This window comes from Xenia sp. Carnegie-2017, unplaced genomic scaffold (genome assembly GCF_021976095.1).
Source record: "Xenia sp. Carnegie-2017 unplaced genomic scaffold, XeniaSp_v1 HiC_scaffold_1, whole genome shotgun sequence".
NCBI classification, from domain to species: Eukaryota; Metazoa; Cnidaria; class Anthozoa; order Malacalcyonacea; family Xeniidae; genus Xenia; species Xenia sp. Carnegie-2017.
Window position 1 is genome coordinate 5,503,785 of NW_025813402.1, and position 18,049 is coordinate 5,521,833.

General features: G+C 33.8%; 3 protein-coding genes across 7 annotated transcripts; 1 reads left to right on the forward strand and 2 right to left on the reverse strand.

Annotated features, from left to right (window-relative positions):
• The first annotated feature begins 2,600 nt into the window (after positions 1 to 2,600).
• Positions 2,601 to 5,357, forward strand: LOC124435458 (delta(3,5)-Delta(2,4)-dienoyl-CoA isomerase, mitochondrial-like). Its single transcript, XM_046985414.1, has 8 exons — positions 2,601 to 2,724; positions 2,943 to 3,102; positions 3,192 to 3,280; positions 3,479 to 3,717; positions 3,900 to 3,970; positions 4,170 to 4,241; positions 4,580 to 4,730; positions 5,186 to 5,357. The coding sequence occupies exons 1-8, from the start codon at positions 2,676 to 2,678 to the stop codon at positions 5,279 to 5,281; spliced, it is 927 nt and encodes a 308-aa protein (XP_046841370.1). The 5' UTR covers positions 2,601 to 2,675; the 3' UTR covers positions 5,282 to 5,357.
• On the reverse strand, positions 5,307 to 7,716 carry LOC124435467. Of its 2 annotated transcripts, XM_046985434.1 has the most exons (7): positions 7,465 to 7,716; positions 7,351 to 7,385; positions 6,443 to 6,517; positions 6,209 to 6,300; positions 6,001 to 6,094; positions 5,815 to 5,840; positions 5,307 to 5,718 (listed from the first exon to the last, which is right to left on the reverse strand). In XM_046985434.1, exons 1-6 carry the CDS (start codon positions 7,529 to 7,531, stop codon positions 5,832 to 5,834), a joined length of 372 nt encoding a protein of 123 aa, XP_046841390.1. In that variant the 5' UTR covers positions 7,532 to 7,716; the 3' UTR covers positions 5,307 to 5,718; positions 5,815 to 5,831. The 2 variants fall into 2 exon arrangements, with proteins under 2 accessions (XP_046841390.1, XP_046841381.1); XM_046985425.1 differs by lacking the exons at positions 5,307 to 5,718; positions 5,815 to 5,840 and having other exon boundaries at positions 5,927 to 6,094; positions 7,465 to 7,711.
• A 778-nt stretch (positions 7,717 to 8,494) lies between these two features.
• LOC124435440 (mitogen-activated protein kinase kinase kinase 1-like) lies at positions 8,495 to 17,439 on the reverse strand. Of its 4 annotated transcripts, XM_046985379.1 has the most exons (17): positions 17,204 to 17,439; positions 17,012 to 17,108; positions 15,999 to 16,094; positions 14,663 to 14,917; positions 14,399 to 14,515; positions 14,040 to 14,289; positions 13,842 to 13,941; positions 13,387 to 13,522; positions 13,089 to 13,292; positions 12,886 to 13,007; positions 11,756 to 12,773; positions 11,053 to 11,202; positions 10,404 to 10,566; positions 9,704 to 9,835; positions 9,470 to 9,612; positions 9,271 to 9,402; positions 8,495 to 9,152 (listed from the first exon to the last, which is right to left on the reverse strand). In XM_046985379.1, the coding sequence occupies exons 1-17, from the start codon at positions 17,320 to 17,322 to the stop codon at positions 9,000 to 9,002; spliced, it is 3,387 nt and encodes a 1,128-aa protein (XP_046841335.1). In that variant the 5' UTR covers positions 17,323 to 17,439; the 3' UTR covers positions 8,495 to 8,999. The 4 variants fall into 4 exon arrangements, 3 of the variants coding, with proteins under 3 accessions (XP_046841335.1, XP_046841347.1, XP_046841356.1); XM_046985391.1 differs by lacking the exons at positions 17,012 to 17,108; positions 17,204 to 17,439 and adding an exon at positions 16,569 to 16,736; XR_006945035.1 differs by lacking the exon at positions 8,495 to 9,152 and having other exon boundaries at positions 9,385 to 9,402; positions 9,470 to 9,623.
• Positions 17,440 to 18,049: the final 610 nt, after the last annotated feature.

Consider the following 18,049-nt stretch of genomic DNA (forward strand, 5'->3'; position numbering starts at 1 on the left):
CAAATAAAAGAATCATAATCGTTATTCCTTATAAAAATACAAAATAGATAAAAAAATATAAAAACAAGAAATGAAAGAGATAAAAATCCCTTGCGTCACATTATGAACATCCGGGTGGACTCACAAGTCATGACAATGAATCTAAACAACGGGTCTACTTTACAGTTCATGCGTTTACCACAATATGTACAGCAGCGGGCGAAATCCTATCCTTTCCTGAAATCTGGTTGGCTGCAGTAGCGGGTGGGTTTTACGATATCTTGACCGCGGTACGAAATCCTGCATATCTGACTGCTGTCCTGAATCTCATAGAAAAGTTGTTTTGTTTTGCTTCGTTTCGTTTTGTTTTAAAAAGGAAATTATCAGCCAACTTTTGATTTTAATAACCTATTTTAAGTAATGTTTGAGTTTTTAAGTAAAACGAAGAGCAAAGTTTGATTTTTTACTTGGTAGCCATCATTAAATCTAACTAAGCAATCAAATAAGACCTTATGTTTCCTTAAGTGAAAAAATATACGTTATTTACCGTTTAGGTCGGTCTGGATGAAAAAATATTTCCCCTACGGTCTCAAAAAGGTCGAAAAATTATTTTTCCATCCGGACCCAGAGCCCTCTATTAGTAAGAGTTGGGACAAACGGTCTGGGGCGAGCGCGGAGACGCCATTTTGGTTCCTACTTGCAAAGTTTAACTATAATAATACTATTGGAAATTGGGTTTATATGCAAAAGAAGAAGGCAATTTAAGCTTATTCCATGGTAGTATCAAATATATTAGGAATAATAGCAAGCTCTTTGCGTTTTTTTAACGATTTGCGGCAGACCTGATTTAATTTCATTGGTTTGAGCTTCGTTTGCGGTTTACTAGTTCGTGCTTCAAATTGATCGTGACCCATTGTAAGAAGTATTTTTCGTACGTGAACGTGTTTTCTCGGCTTATGTTCCGACTCTGTAACAAGTTTTCAAGATCTTTAAGCTTGGTGGCAAGCGGCAATGTTATCCTGGCATCAGTGTTATCAAATACTTGGACAAGACTTTGTTCGAAACTTTGAATCATAGTAATCATGCAGATTTGGTCCGGAGAGATTTGTGTTCAAGATTTGTAACAATTTAATGGTAGTGAGTGATTTATGCCCCCCCAATTTAATCCAAGCATGATATTTTATATTCCGAAAGATCACAAAATTTTCTTGCTCAGCAGAAAATGACAGACTTTTTTACTTTTTAGTTATTGAAATATGATTTGACCAAGATGCATTTGACCTTAAACGTTTTATTCCTGTATATGAAGTTATTTCGCCTTTATCACTTTATAAAGTATTAAAGTTTATTTCTAATAAAGTTTGTTAGGGATTCTGCTGAAAATTTTGGTGAAGCATTTCTTTAAAATGAATATGTTATTTCTATAATATGAAACATTTCTGTTGTTGAAGAACAGTCTGTTTGCTATAAATGCTACTGTTTGTAGTCTTTATACAGCATATGAGTCTGATCAATCTTTAATTTAGCAAAGAGTTAAATTTATTGGTTGAGGAATGACAAAACTTCTATATGTGTTTAATGATCAAACAGGGTGTGTTGAGGGAGCTCAGCCCGTTTGTTCAAATTCTATGCCTTGTATTGCCAGTGAAATATATATATCAAAAGCTAGCAGCACCTAAATATATATCAGAAAGCCGCAATATTTTAATATATATGAGAAAGGCAGTAACAGTTGTAATATACATTAAAAGCCCAAATAGCTGAAATTATGGAGATATGCCTCTGATCTTATAAACCAAAGCCTACAATTAAAATATCAAGAAGTAATGTTCTACTTTGAGCTACAGAAGTAGGGTACATTTGTACAATTCATTACCAAAAATATATTGTACTCAGATGTTTCAGTGAATATCCTAATTATAATTACTTCATTTTTAAATGATGAACTAAAAATAATAAATACAACATGGAAAATCATAAGAGTTTCTGTGATTTGGTGTAGTTGTTTCAGTGTGGAAGTGGCTGAGAATTGAGAGGTTTGTAGATTGACCAATTTCAGAACATAATGAGAAATCATCTTTGATTAAAAAACAAGCTTTGGAGTAAGAAAACTATTGAAACTGCATCAGCACGAACTTTTCAATGTTATTTGGCCCAAAATGTTTCTCTACTTGAGTCAGTTAATTGAACCTTATATCAAAAGCAGTTCAGCACAACAATCACCATACGCAATCAAATTTCGTAAGTTCGACGAAAAGGTTTCTTTAATTTTTCGTAATCCTCGATTCTTGCGATATGTAATGACATTTAGTAGTCAATCAGTTATTACACACTTAAATATTATCTCAAAATACTGTATTACTAGCAGCAATTGCTATATAAACACTAGCTGAAATTTCAAAACTAGGAACCAAAATGGCGGAAATTGATCAGGTGATCAATATTGCCCAATCAACGTAAGCTAAACGGATAACAATAGATGTCCCAACTCTTACTAATAGAGGGCTCTGTCCGGACCTCCCAAGCCTGTAAGACATATATGTACGCACGTACCTATTTTGCAATTTGCGAACGAGGTGCTATCACATAATCTTACATAAAGTATTTTGACATACTTGTTAATTATTATTTGGCAATTTTGTTTTTAAATTAGGCAGCATTTGGATTTTGGCTTTTCTCACATGTCGTAATCATTCATGAGTATGGTTTGGCACAGTTTAAGAGTTTTTAAATCTCTATCTAAAGGTAGCTTATATTCTCTATTCAAAAATAAAAAAATAATTTACTTTACCTTTACTTTAAAATACAAAAATAAAATAAGGATTAATGTTGTCTAGTTGTCAACCACTTACAGATAGTAGAATCTCTACCTTGCAATACTCAGTTATATTTCATCTGCAACAGACAATACGTGAACCTATGGATTGCAAATGAAATGTTGAATGCTTTCACTGATGTTGTAGGTCATGTGAGACAAATGGTGAAAAGTTCAGTTGCACAAATGTCTTCCTTACTTAATCACGACTTTGAAACTCTTGAATTGACTCAACCAAGAAATCATGTGTATCAAGTAAATATTAACAGACCAGAAAAACGAAATGCAATGAATCAAACATTCTGGAAGTAATGCATAAATTTGTACTTAGGCTTTAATTACTTGAACTTTTTATTGTGCAAGTCACTATTCCAATGTAAGAATTTTAATTTCACAGAGAGATGGTCACTTGTTTTGAAAAAATTGCTAATGAATCTGACTGCAGGGTAGTTGTTTTATCAGCAGCGGGAAAGATATTTACAGCAGGTATATTAAACTGCTAGTGTTTTAACTATCATCTTTGATGTAAACCATTGAACATCATAAACCATTCAAGATAATGTAACAAAGATAAATGTAAAGTACATGAATAATTTTAAGTGTAGACCATGATTTATAATCTTCAAGTGCAAGTTCAAACAGAATAGTAAATTGTTTCATTGGTAATTATTGTGCAAATTTTAGGATTAGATCTGATGGATTTTTCATCTATTGTACTGCAACAGGACGATAAGGATGTTTCCAGAAAAGCTTATAACATGAGAAAAACAATAGTACAATGTCAAGAGTCATTCTCTGTAATAGAAAGATGCCCTCAACCAGTCATTGCTGCCATTCATTCAGCATGCGTTGGTGGTGGTGTAGACATGATATGTTCATGTGATATACGATGGTGTACCTCTGATGCATGGTTTCAAATAAAGGTAAAGCAAAGGCTTATAAACTTTCAGCATCAAACAGACATTAATGTTTTCAGAGCAAAAAAATTTTTTGTTTCCTTATATTAGTTATGATTGTAACGATCAATGCTCTTTAGATAAATGGTCAAAAGTCTATATTTCCTGATGTTGATTACTGTCATAAGTATGTATGTATTGTGTGTTAGGAAGTAGAACTTGGATTAGCAGCAGATGTTGGGACATTACAAAGATTACCAAAAATTGTTGGAAATGAAAGGTACAACGCAATTGACTAAAATATATTTACCCAGTGATATAACTGCTAGAGTTAATGTTGAAAATCCCTACATGTAGCATAAGCAATCTGACTGGTAGTTTTAGTCTTAGGATTAGCCAATCAGTGGTTTAGATAGAGGTAACACCTTTTCCCTACGATGAAGAATAAACAGTTATTTGATATTTTTGGATAATTTCAGTTTGGTCAGAGAACTCTGTTTTACGGCAAGAAAATTTATGGCTGAAGAAGCCAAAAGCTTTGGTCTTGTTAGGTAAGCATTACTGCAGATGTTGTTAGATGTACGAAATCATACACATTGAAGAATTATAAGTAATTCTATACAATGAAATAAACAGGTAATTTATAAATTTATATTATAATATAGAATTTTGCAAATACTGTACATTGACTTGTTAAAAGCCATGTTAATGAAACACAATGTGAACATGAAAATTTTCCAAAGTAAACGAAAAACATGTTGTTGAAAAATTTTATTATTGGGTTACCATATTTTTCACTTATAAAAACAGAGGTTGATGATTGGTACAAGATTTATTGAAATGTAAAATGGCAATTGCTATATAGCTTTCACGTATTTACTTATTTCAGTCGCATATTTCAAGACAAGGAATCTCTACTGAATGGTGCATTAGATTTAGCAAGTCATATTGCAAAAATGAGTCCTATTGCTATCACTGGAACAAAAAAGAATTTAAACTACTCAAGAGACCATGGAGTCGATGAAAGTCTGGAATATATGGTACTGAAGCTGAGCTAAGTAAAACAGGAAGGTCCTCTTAGTATGAAGATGAACAGAGGATTTAAAGTTCTTATTCTATGCATATCTACTTTTATCATACTGCATGTTTATCAGCTGTTTACACTAATACTAAGTTAGCTATGGTGTCTGCAGTGAACAGTATCAACATATATCAGCAAGCAATTGCTTTTCAAATGACAAAACAATCATTGAACATAAGATTGGGTGCTAAAGTTGTAAAGCTTTCCCTTAGGTCATCAGCTTTTTATACATGTCAAAGACAATAGTTCAATTCATTTGATAGTCTAACATTTATTGAACACCCTCCCTCTTTCATTTGTTAGATAAGCTTCCCACATTATATTTTACAATCAAATTGCAATAACCATTCAGGTTTTTTTCACTTATCTCCAATTGACTGAAGGTATTCAGAAATTCAATATAATTTATTACAGGCTACTTGGAACATGAGTATGTTACAGACAGAGGACATACTAAAGGCTGTTCAAGCTGGAATGAACAAGGAAGAAGCATCATTCTCAAAACTTTGACTCATTAAATGATAAAAATTCAGGATGCATGAGAATGATGTTTATACAAGTGACAATAAAAAATTATCACACATAATGATTTAAACTTTTCTATGTTAATTAGGTGTATGAATATCTCATGATTTGAGAAACTACATCACACACAGTTGTAAATGAAAGAATTATTGGGATAACTTTCTTACGTATATAAATACTTTGTGAACATCTTAAATAATAGTAATTCACACAAGTTCACAATTTTTACTAACCTCAGAATAAACTGTTCATTATTGACAAGATAATTAGGGTATTGGCAGCCAAATAATTTACTGATTCAATTAATTGGCCAAAAGCGGTATTGAGTGCAATCGTTGCATCTGGTTCAAGTCAACCTTTGTCATCCGTCTTCTCTTTATCCATTAAGGGAGTACAGATTTTTTTAGATATACCAATCTTTGCTATGAATTCACAAAAACACTTAAAGAATAGACAACAAGAAATGTAGGGCTTTTAACAAATGTCCCAACAAACATAAAATACTTTGTTTGTCAAACCTTTTATTTTCTGGTTTTCATGTTTCCTAGATAAAAACTGCCATTTTTAATATTGACAAAAAATTGATGTTTCCTTCAATGATTCTCCAACATAAAATATTACATAGCATAATTTGCAATGCCAAAATAAAAATCAACTAATCACCAGTTCTCACCAAGCATTATCTATTAAAAACACAAGTTCACCTTTTCACTTGCTTTCCTTTTACTCACATATCCTCTTGGTTGCCATGGTACACCTGATGTTTGAGGATCTAATTCAAACACCTTTTGTACAAATCTTTGAACATAAAATGCCATGGTTTACTAACATAATCAAATCATAAAAAACAAACAGCTAAATGAAAATGAAATTTAAATCAAATATACAATGAGTCTGAGCAATGATACTAACTTCTTATGTTCCTTCTCAAGTTCTATGACTTTCTCTTCAAACTCTTTAATTTTATTTTCAGGATATGTATGCTTTCGTGCTCCAGACAATTGCTAAGTAGACAATATGTGTGAAAAAAAAAATTTTTTTTGACATGCATAAGTGTTAATGAGCAATGATTATAGAAAGAAACACAAAATGGTTGACAGGTACAGAAAAGTGAAAAAAATAACATTAAAAAATAAAGATAAAAACCTCAAGACAGTAATCCAATTCTTTCTTGATGCTAGGAATCCATTTCTTCACCTCTTGGGCAGATTTTAAATGTTTCTATAAAACGTTTCAAAAATTTTCTTCAATTCTATAAACTTTATCTTAAAAACATCATGTGATTTTAATAACAATATGGCACCATTCTTTCATAGTAGTCATTTAAGTGAGGAAGCAACTACGTATGACACCATAAAATGAGAGGGGAAGCAAAAATAAAATAGTTTTACACAACTCTACTGAAAAATACATCACACATTACATTAGTTCAATGACTGCAAACATACAGCATATTGTTTACAACTGTTGTTGCAAAGTGCTTGCTCATTTATTTGTGCATGTTTTTTATCTTAGGAAAAGAGAAGTTAAGTATTTGTCCTAGACTTTGGGAAAACTATATAATCACAGGTCTAAGAAGTCAAATAAGGCATAAAATTTATATTCTTTGAATATTGCACAGCATAAAACACCCAATGATGTAATAATTGTGTCTGGTATATAATGCTCAATCATGGTGATAAACAGAGTAAGAACATTGACAACATGGATTTATGTTGAAATTACAGTAAGCAATTCCAAAAATCCCTGGAACCAATTCAATGGTGATGAACAGAGTAAGAACATTGCCAACATTGATAAATGATGAACTTATAGTAAGCAATTCCAAACATCACAGAAACCAATTAAAGCACTTATAAAATATAAATGAACAATTAACTGTGGTTACATGGTATCAAATATCAGGTATAATGTATTTTATCGACCTAGCTCGCATTCTATTGTCGACATGTCTTTGCAGATAATTTCAAAAAAGAAATTAATCTTCCAATGCGATTCATCAATTTTCAATTTGTTTTAATTATCATAAATTTTTCGTGGAATTATAAACTTACCAGAGGAGGGCGTTTCGGACGTTTTATACTTTCTTCTGCAATCAAAAATTATATTTAAATATTATAAAATTATCTTCAAATAAATAATTTTAAAATGCGAGGGACAAAACCAACCTTCTTGTTGTTGTTTGATGTACATTCGATTCAAACCAATTAATTTTTTCTCACAATTACGCGCCATGTTGTTTAAAAAGTGATTGAAAAATTGACATGAACATATCCGCTGACCATGGCAGATATTCGTCGTCTCATGGATTATCTTTCCTTTTGCCGAAAATCGATTCAATATGGTGGGTTAATTTCTCTCTCTAACATACAATCCTTCGACATTTTATCCATCGATCATTCAAACGACTTAATTTTACCTAAAAGGGGAAAATAAAACATAAAGTTATTTTTTTACCTAATCATTTCACTTTTAATTTTAAAAGTTGTCTGCCAAAATATGATATGAATTCCAATTATATATTAATGTAACTCAGAACTCATGAACTTTTTGCAATCAACATTTGCAATTAATCCTCAGTTAAAGCTCTGATATGTTAAGTTTTTTTATTGATATTGGTGATAGATATGAAAAATTTGCATTGAAGTTACAGTCTATAATTATGTAGTGGTTCGTGGATTTTATGTCGACTATTTAGGCAGTTAAATGTAGATATGATCTTCGCACTTTGCTGGACTTTTCAAACACCGCACTGCATAAAACATTCATATTTAGGCAGTGTTCATCACTATTTAGGCAGTAGCTTATATCTTTACAATTGCTTCATTTAGACTAAAGGAACATCAAGTTTTGGTAAACGTCATAACAAAAGTCACACTATATGTGTACGATGTGGACGTGTATCATTTCACATTCAAAAACAAAGATGTGCTCAGTGTGCTTATCCCAAGAAAAGAATGAGGAAATGTACGATATTTATGCAACCATTGAATTCCTTCATCAAAATATCTATGTAAAGTCTATTTCTTAAATGTTTCAGACAACTGGAGTACTAAAGCCCAGCGTCGTAGAACCACCGGAACTGGTCGTATGAAGCACCTGAAGATAGTTCAAAGGCGTTTCAGGAATGGTTTCAGAGAAGGCACGTTTAAAAAATCCAAAATTGCTGCATCTTCAGAATAAAGCTAGATTGTACTATTTCTTTAAATGAAATATACATTTGAAATGCACAATACTGTTTCTTTGTGGTTATTTTACATGACTATTGTGTAATTCTTAGGAATGTTATCTACATTTAACAAAAAAAGCTGTCTGAAATTAAATTCCAACCTGAAATTTGCCAACCTGAAAATATTGATATACCAATGTCTTCAAAATAAATAAGCATTAAATTAAAATAATATAAATGTTTGTGTCCAAATGAAATTAAATATAATTGGTACTTTAAAAAGTCATGAGGTGAACACTGACATCCTGCTTCAGAATGTTGCTAATAGGTCGTGAAAATGAGGTTTGTGATAAGAATGTAGTTTGACTCCTAAATATATGGAAAATGTACATTGCATAAAAACAGAATATGAACAATAATGCTATCTACATTCAGTAAAAAAGAACTTTAGGCTGTGTGCCAGCTTATTCTAGCAATTCTAAACATAGAATTTAAAATTTTAAATATCAACAACATCACAGTGGCAACTAAATGTTAACAAACAACTCTTGTAAATACTGCATGTTTAAGAAGTTGAAATGCAGATGATCTTTCAAGAGGGTTGGTTTCCAAACACCTCAAAATTAAATCTCGGAATCCAGGATTGAGTCCATCTGGAATGTCTGGAGGTCCAGTGGAACAAGCAATCTAAAAAAGTAACAAGACAAAAGTAAAAGTTTACCGTGCATATTGCTCTTCAAAGATGGTTACTATAAACTCTACATTTTGTGAAAAATTTCTTTCATTCATAATCCTGATGACACACCTTAAAAATAAGTGCAAGATGATTGGAATGTTGGTCGGCATTCCAAGGTGGTTTACCAGTCATCATTTCTATAACAGTGCAGCCAATACTCCAAACATCACACTTTCGTCCATAGTTTTCACCTCGAAGCACCTAAGAAAATGATAAATTGTATATTCCAGGTGTTCAATCAAAAAAGAAACGAACTTAGAAATCATACCTCCGGCGCCATAAAGGCAATTGTTCCTAACAGTTGACCTTGAAACTCTCCAGCATAAGTCTTTTCCATTTTGAGCCGGGCCACAGCACCAAAGTCAGCTAGCTTGACCACAAGACCAGTTGAATCCAGAAGAATGTTAGCACCTAACAAATAGCTTATAACCCACCATGAACCTAACAACGACTTTCTCAAAAGCAACTAAGTCACACAAGACGCTTTATATGCAAAAATTACCTTTAATGTCTCTATGTATCACCAGTTGCTCATGAAGATATGCAACCCCTCGAATTATTTGCAGAGTATAATTAATGGCAACTTTTTCTTCCAAGTGCCCGTGAATGGAGAGCAACTTTGCCAAGGAACCACCTTAATGAGATAATTCGGTCACAAATAATGTACTGTAGACAGTTATGAGAAATGTTAAACGGTTCGTTTACAGTATTTGTCCAATGCAACAAAAAAAACCCAGATATTTTAAAATTTTCGTGCCATCTTGCATCCTCCACTTCACCAAAGCAGTTGGCAACACGTTCTTCAGGGCCCAATTGCACGAACGCCGAATAGCGCTATCCACTGGATAGTAACATTTTTGAACGCTTCAAAAATCTCTTAAAGGGAAAAATCTACGATCGAAAATGGACAATCACTGAAATGCAATAATGATACGAGAATTACAAAGTTTCATTATCGTGTAGTAAATATAACTACTTTTATCAAAAGTTTGAAAAAATTACTATCCAATAGAGAACGCTGTCTAGTCCTCGGGCAACCGTCATCTGGCGTTCGAAACAACGATTTCTTCTCTTGCAAAATAAACATTTCTTGCTGCAAGTCACAAAACCCAAACTAATATATCTTTGTATTTACAAGCAAAAACCAAAGTGTGCATGCACTATCTTCATTAACATCTCACAAGCAAAACTTCCTTTCTTACCTGCCATCCATTCCAAGAAAATATTAAAATGTCCAGCATGCCGTGTTACTCCAAGACATTTTGTGATATTTGGATGATGCACTTTTGATAGAATTTCTATTTCTTCTAAAATAACATCTGTTACTTTTTGCTGTTCATTTGAGGAGTTGCGGTAAAATGAAACCTATAATTGTTACAAATGCGAGAAAAAATTCAAAATTTATCCTTCAGTTGCGAAGAATAAAATCTTTTATCAAAATGTCTGTTAAAATATACTTTGTGTCCTCCATTCAAAGTAATTACACCTAATTTAACACATATACTAACATAATACGATGGGTTCCTTATTCCTCTATTTAGCTCGTCGCACCAATAGTCTCCCCCATTAAAAAATAAACCCCACCCTCTATACTCCACTCTCTGAAAAGTAATAAATCACCAGGAAGACAATCTCACAAATTACACTTATGTTGTTTTTCAACAAATAAATATGTACTGCATTGGGTATTGTAATGTATAGAAATTGATATTGGAGTATGTGCTGCGTGAATCAGTATGTCTTAGCTATTTTTCGTGTATTTTTCACCTTTCAACCTTTTTTAGCCCCCTCCCCCTCTGTCTGATAATGAATGCCGATAAAAACTACCAAAAGGCGAAAAAAATAAAGTACCTGTTTTACAGCCATTAAAGTACCACTACACTTATCCCTAGCGGAATAACAGGAGGAAAAAGCACCAGTCCCCAGCAGTTCGGTTTTAGTCCAATGAACACCTTCCAAATATACATGTTTATCGTCGTTTTCATAGGCTTCATCAGTGTCCTAGTTAATGATTAAAATATCCATCAAAGCAGACTACTGGCTGACTGTTCAGTGATAGAATGGTAATTAAGATAATTAATTTTTGTCGGACAAATATTAAAGGACGAAATGTTAGCTGCTGGTAAATTTATATTAGTTGTAAAAATGAAAATAATTATGATAACAAAAACCAAAGTATAGTACTTAAGAAACAAAAGATGTTTACTGTGTTTGCACGGGCTTATGCAAACCGAGGAGACCTTTGGGAGAACTCGAGAGCAGATCAGTGCAAGCCCGAGACCAAGGTCGAAGATTCTTGTTCTCACAAACTTCTCCGAAAAACAGCTTTTATTTCTTTTATAAAATAACAATTATGCGAAAAAGACAAACATTTTAATTTTTCCTCAAAAATAGTATTCATGATCGATTTGCAAATTCTCTTTGACTGATTGATTGTTCTGATTGATTTGATTGGTTGAGCTCAGATGTGTTGTGCGCAGGCTAATGCAAACACGGCTCTAGACCAATCACCACACGCGTTTTATTGCTTTTATTTTATAAATGAATATATTACCTCAGGTTGAACTCGAACTATTATTTCTTCACAATCATCGGCCAAAAGTTTCTCTAAAGGAGGTGGCACTAACGGTTGTGCCGTTGATGCTTCGATTGCTATAGCCAGTGCCTCTGCTTCCTCTTCCTCGATCTTTTCCTGGCATTTTGTTGTGGTTAATGGAACATCTATGGGTGGTAAAACTGGCGACAGTACATTTTCTCTTTTTCTCTCATCCTGTCTTGGCGAAGTCGGTGGAGTGAATGGAAATGAACGATCGCTTTCATTGTCAACTCCATCATCCGTCAAACAGAAACTCTCCAGCTCTGACAATTGAACGTCCACATCTGACCAGTTAGAAATTTCATACACCGCATCGCCGTTGGCATAACTAGTACTGCGTGACGTTGTAGCCTCTGGGTGACTATGGAAATTCTCGCCACAACTAGAATCATAAGCCGAGTCCACCGATACGACCCTTGCTGGCTTATGCCGGTGTTTTAGCTGTCTTTGAAGGGCATTTTTATCACTTGCATTCAACTCATATAAACAAGTTTTCACTTCGATAAACGCACTGCAAACTTTCGAAGACAATTTAAGGCACTTAGTCAAGATCCTCAAAGCCAATTTATTCCCCTTACTATGAGGACAACTGGTCGCTTTAATTGCAAAATGTACTATGAACATTAGCCGTGTGAAATTGTTCTCCCATTGATTTGTTTTTTCAGGTAATCTGTTAGGTGAGGAAGGAAGTGTAATGCTTAAAGACACCTTCTTGTAGTCCACTGTTTCAGTTTCAATCCTAAAACTATCCAAAAATTCATCCAATAACTTTACAATAAGATACAAACGACCAAGCCACCATGGCCATGAAATACCCTCGGGTGAGCGTACGACGGTTCTTGACAAAATATAATTTATGCCACCAAGACTTTGAGGGCATTCAGACATGGAAGATAACGCAGATCCCAGAGCCATGTCTCCGTTTTCATCCTTACATAATTCGACAAGAGTCTTTGCCGACAACGAACTAACGCGACTATAAACACAATACAGACACTGTTTGCTGTCAAGCCTGCTATACAGCAAAACCTTAACTGTTTATCAAGTCCAAATAAATTGTGCATAACACAAAGCACTTCAATATTTACCGATTAGAATCGGCGCATTTCATTATAATCGCATCCAGGACAGGCGAGATTTCTTGTTGCAAAAACGACTTCTCGGCATCAGATTTGTACGACATGTACGCCAGGAAAACGCGCAACAGTCGCTGAAATGAAAAAAGACGCTAACATCCTCTAAACAATGATACATGCAACATTGAAGATAAATACGAGAAAAAGATTATTACCACGGCATTGACATAGACAGGATAGACAGGATCAACACACATCATAGCAATGATTTGAGAGCAATTGACAATCAATCGTTCAGGAAACAAACGATTGTCATGGGTCAAAGCTTTTTTTACTTCATTGCAAAGATGTTGGAGACCTTTCTCGCGATAATCCCAAGCTTTTGAGTACAAGCAGCATACTAAATCTTCACCAAACAACTAAACCAAATTAGACAATACATTCAAATTTTTACTACGCAAAAGAGCGAACTTTTTCATGCATAGTTAGGTAATTTGAATGAGATAAACACACCTCACACCAGGGTTTCGATTGCTCTTTATGTTCAAGAGAAACAGGTTCACAACGAGGTAACACAGATTCCTGGTCCAAAGGTAAGTTATCAACTTGAGTTGAGGATGGTAGTACCGCCGTACCTCTGCTATGTTTGCTAAAAATATATATGTATATATATATGATAATGATAAGGATTCTCTGGATTTTATTTTGAAATCCTTATCATTATCATAATATGCCTGGGTTACCAATTTTCAAATACATATATATATATATATAAAAGATAAACGTTTATAATAATATATAATAGTTTATAATAATTATATATAGTTTATATATAATTAAGTTTTTATATATATAATTACATATATTTCGTGTTTTAATTCATTTATCAGTATTTATCTATGCTTTTTCCCTTTAGCATACATTACATTATTTCTCTTCAGTGCCTGTGAAACGTCATTAAAACCCACCACTTATCATTTTTGTCAGCACTCTTGCCTTTGCTGACCCACACTTTTCGACACAATGGGCAAACTAGAGTCTCTTTTTGTCTCTTGCATTCAGCGGCCCCTAATATTTTCATTGATAATAAAGAGCATGTTTAAAAATCAAAACCAAATCCAGTTATATATGTCTTGTCATATCTTAAGTATAGATTTCAAACTTACATATAGCCATGCAATGTTGATGAAGTGTATTACAGCAACCATCACATAGAGTCAAACTTTCACCTTCGACCATTTCCAATAAACATATGGGACACTGAAAGTCTTCATCATTTCGTAGTGTGGATACATTTTGACTACTAGACTCTTGAGAAGTACGACGTAATGTATGCTTGTTCTTAGCAACCACCTTGGCTTTTTTTGTTATTCTTGAACTGACAGATGCATGAAATTTATGGAACAGCATTTCAACCTGAAGAAGTTCAATTCGTATAACAGAAGAGATGTTGGCAGTCATTCTTCTAATCGTTTGCATTTTATTTTTATAATATAGTTCTCAAATATTATAAATGCACTCATACCTCATAATTCTTTAGTGGCTTTTCCCACAGAAGTGGATCGTTTTCATTTACTTTAAACACTCTCAACATGACAAAAAGAAGATGCACACAGGATGGACCTTTACTGCAACTACACGTCTTAAACAAAACATATATTTAACAAAATTGCAACACATGTGCAAACTGCTGAGATAATCTTTCATAAATTTCCAAGTTTGGCATGATGTGGGAGAATTATTACACAAATACAAAACGATAAATTGTGCAACAGCAAGCATTAAATACCTGAGGACCAATCATGACACGAAATTTATGACTTGGTGAATCTCCACCAATCAGAAACGAGTTTGGCCCAGTTTGTTGCAAAAGATACAGTCTAACTTTCATGGCCTTTTCAACTCGATGTCGATTTTCTGCTGCCATTTGCAAATCAAATACAGGTGTTGGAGAAGCACTTCGAGGTGTGCTCGGGCCAGGCGAACCTGAAGGTGAACTGGATGGTGTCTTTTTCCTGTGAGGAGGGGAGGATGGTCGAAGATTCTGTTGAAGAACAAATAACTTTCATGACATTAATTGAAACAGGAAAGTCTTCTTCATGCTGATTATAAATACAATATTACTTTACCATTCAGAATGCAAGACTATTCATTACTGTCTGAAGATGTTTTAAGTAAAAACAAAACCTCAAAATAAGGTCTATTTTTAAAACACTCTATACTTAATTTTAAAGTATACCAAAGATGTTTTTTGATTAAAACAACTATAACTCTGACTTCATCAAATGCAACACTTACAAGCACAATGATCCGAACGAAACTAACAACTTAATGACACCAGCAATGATTACTTATATCGAAAGTACATCTGAGACAATCTCGCGTATCCTACGACCATACAACGCTACGACAAGTACTAACAAACATGAAGGACAAAGAACAACCCAACGAACAACAAGGTGCAGTTTACAAAATAAACTGCTCCGACTGCCATGCTTCCTATATCAGGGAAACTGGCAGGAACTTAAACATAAGACTTACTGAACACAAACGAGCTACAAAGAAACAAGTCACTAAATGAAACTAATCACATTGCTGAACATCACTGACTGACAAAACACAACATTGACTGGGACTTGGCAAAATGCATTACTTACAGCACTGACTATAGACAACGGCTTACTTTAGAAAGTTGGTATACCAACTTGGAACAAACCCCCATGAACAGATCACAGCAAATACCTGCACCTTGCAAACGACTTATTCATAATACAAACAAATGATCAACTAAAAACATTACACTTCACAATAATCCACAATGACAATACACAATTGACACTCACACACTTCATGTACACACAATATGATGACGTAAGAACCAGATAACAAATACGGCTAACCAGACCTTTACTCCTCACTTGACTCTGAAGATGATTACAGCTAAAGTTGTCAAAATGTCAGTCTACATCAATACCAACAGTCCTTCTCAGGACTCTACTAACCTGGATGATATTCATCCACAAACTATGTCTATATAAACCTCACTTCTGTGCTCAACAATTTTTGCTCAAAAACTTCAAATTTATACACCTGGAATATTGCAAACCTAATAAGAATACACAAACCTGAGTCAACTGAGGAGAAGCTATCACATGGTTTGCTGGTTTGACACAACTGTTTTGGGTTGTTGCATTAAGATTAGGTGATGGTGGTCTAACAATCTAAATATGCAAAGTATGATTTCATTTAATTCATCATAACAACATACGATAATATCATTCAATAAAAATTCCATAAAAATACAGTTCAAAATAATGAACAATGCAATAAAAATTCTTATAGATGTTGCAGGTACATAATTTTAACTAAAGCTTTGGAAGTTTTTTATGAAAACGCATACAAACAAACAAACATTTCAGCATACAAAATTGCAACACGCATTTTGACACATTCTCTCAGTTGCATGTGCAATAAAAATAAATGTACAATTACAACATGACTATCGATCCTGACCCCAAATACTGAAGGGCAACGTTATTTGAAATGGTTTCGAATTTCACAAATAAATGATAGTTGAGTGAAATAGAAGACACATTTTAGTACAAATTCAAGAAACATTGGAAGTTCAAGTCACATATTAATTATCATTCAACGATAATTCAAATGATAAAAAAAATTTCTGCTTTATTAAATACCTCAGATAAAAAAGACGATCTCGCAATAGTAATCCTAATTGTACCAAAAACATGAGCGAAAGTTATAATTGCAATAGATTTTCAACTTTATAGTCGTGCCAGTTTTTAAATGCGAGTATAAAAATTAGCGTGACGTTAAATAATGAATGACTGGACTAACCCCTCCGCATGAAAGAAAATTTCGTGATGTTATAGATAGTTAGATATATATGCTATTTATGTATGCAATTGTTTGCAAATTGCAATAACAAAGAACTTGCCACCAAAGAAAATACAACAGTTAAGTGGCCAAAATGTCCAAAATTTGAAATCTCCAAACAAAATATTTGGACAAGACAATTAACGAGTGTAGTGAGTTTAGTTCGTAATCATACAAACTAAACTAAGTTCAATAAGTTCTAACACATCATGGACTAATATGTACATTTGTATGTTTTACTTACGACAGGTTGTGTTTTCTTCTTTGGTAATGCATCTTTTCTCCATGCTGGAGCAGATTTCAATCTTTCGCGTAAAAGAGCCTGCTCTTGTAAAATAGGCCTAGAAACATTAAAATAATTCCATTGCTTAACACTAATTCAACACCGTACATTGCAGAGTGATGAGGGCCTCTCCAAGGAATAACATAAATATACCGAGCAGTTTCAGAAAATTTCGTCGCTTTCGGCTTTTTTTCTTCATCTTCACTCCTCTGATCTTTTACTTTTCCAGTACATTTCTTCAGCGTGTTATCCAAACTTCCCGAATACGCCATTTAGTACATTGTTGCTAAGAATAATTTGCATCAAAAACCAAAACATGTGCCTGTTCTTAGCGGCGAGAAAATCCGGCCGAAACCCGAACTTATTTATTAGGCCAATATTGGCCAATCATCATTCCTCTCATCAATCGACAAAACTCGGTTAGCGATCGAGAATGACGTCATGCTATTTTTAGTACATCACAAAATCGCAAATTTGCCATTTTGGCGGCTAATTGTCACTAGAAATGTTACACAGCGACTTCCACTCCAGAGAGTTGTAAGCTGCAAAAAACAATAGAAACGGTAGTACGATATTTTAGAAAAGATAAAAACATAGGTTGTCATGTAAGAGTGAAGCTAGGAACCCTGAATGGGTAACAACTTCTATAGACAATGTTATCTGAAGAAAAAGATCCGTGGGAAGATGAAGAGGACAGAATCTGGGCTCAAAAAAACTGGGCTCAGGTATGTTTTATCCGGCAAAAACTACAACAGAACAGTATGGTACCTACAGAGATATCTGATGGTTAAAGTTTTATACGAGCAACCTTAATTTCTTGTTCCAGTTATATACAAAGCAAAAACATGCTATATGCAGCACGGGTGCAGCCGTAACGACGAAAGCCTCGCCAAGAAGTACATTGTACATCTTGTACATTGTACATCTTGTACATCGATATACGTTTGCCTCGCCAGGCTGAGAAGATTTACATCTTGCATTAATTCTCTTCTTCGTCTA

Coding starts and splice junctions, on each gene's coding strand:
- LOC124435458 (XM_046985414.1), top strand. CDS start 2,676: ATGAGTATGGTTTGGCACAGTTTAAGAGTTTTTAAATCTCTATCTAAA. Junction 3,718..3,899: donor ATGCATGGTTTCAAATAAAG/GTAAAGCAAAGG, acceptor ATTGTGTGTTAG/GAAGTAGAACTTGGATTAGC. Junction 4,242..4,579: donor AAAAGCTTTGGTCTTGTTAG/GTAAGCATTACT, acceptor TACTTATTTCAG/TCGCATATTTCAAGACAAGG.
- LOC124435467 (XM_046985425.1), bottom strand. CDS start 7,531: ATGGCGCGTAATTGTGAGAAAAAATTAATTGGTTTGAATCGAATGTAC. Junction 7,386..7,464: donor CATCAAACAACAACAAGAAG/GTTGGTTTTGTC, acceptor TTTTGATTGCAG/AAGAAAGTATAAAACGTCCG. Junction 6,518..7,350: donor GTCCGAAACGCCCTCCTCTG/GTAAGTTTATAA, acceptor AACGTTTTATAG/AAACATTTAAAATCTGCCCA.
- LOC124435440 (XM_046985379.1), bottom strand. CDS start 17,322: ATGGCGTATTCGGGAAGTTTGGATAACACGCTGAAGAAATGTACTGGA. Junction 13,942..14,039: donor TCAACATTGCATGGCTATAT/GTAAGTTTGAAA, acceptor TGAAAATATTAG/GGGCCGCTGAATGCAAGAGA. Junction 11,203..11,755: donor TAGTTCGAGTTCAACCTGAG/GTAATATATTCA, acceptor ATCATTAACTAG/GACACTGATGAAGCCTATGA.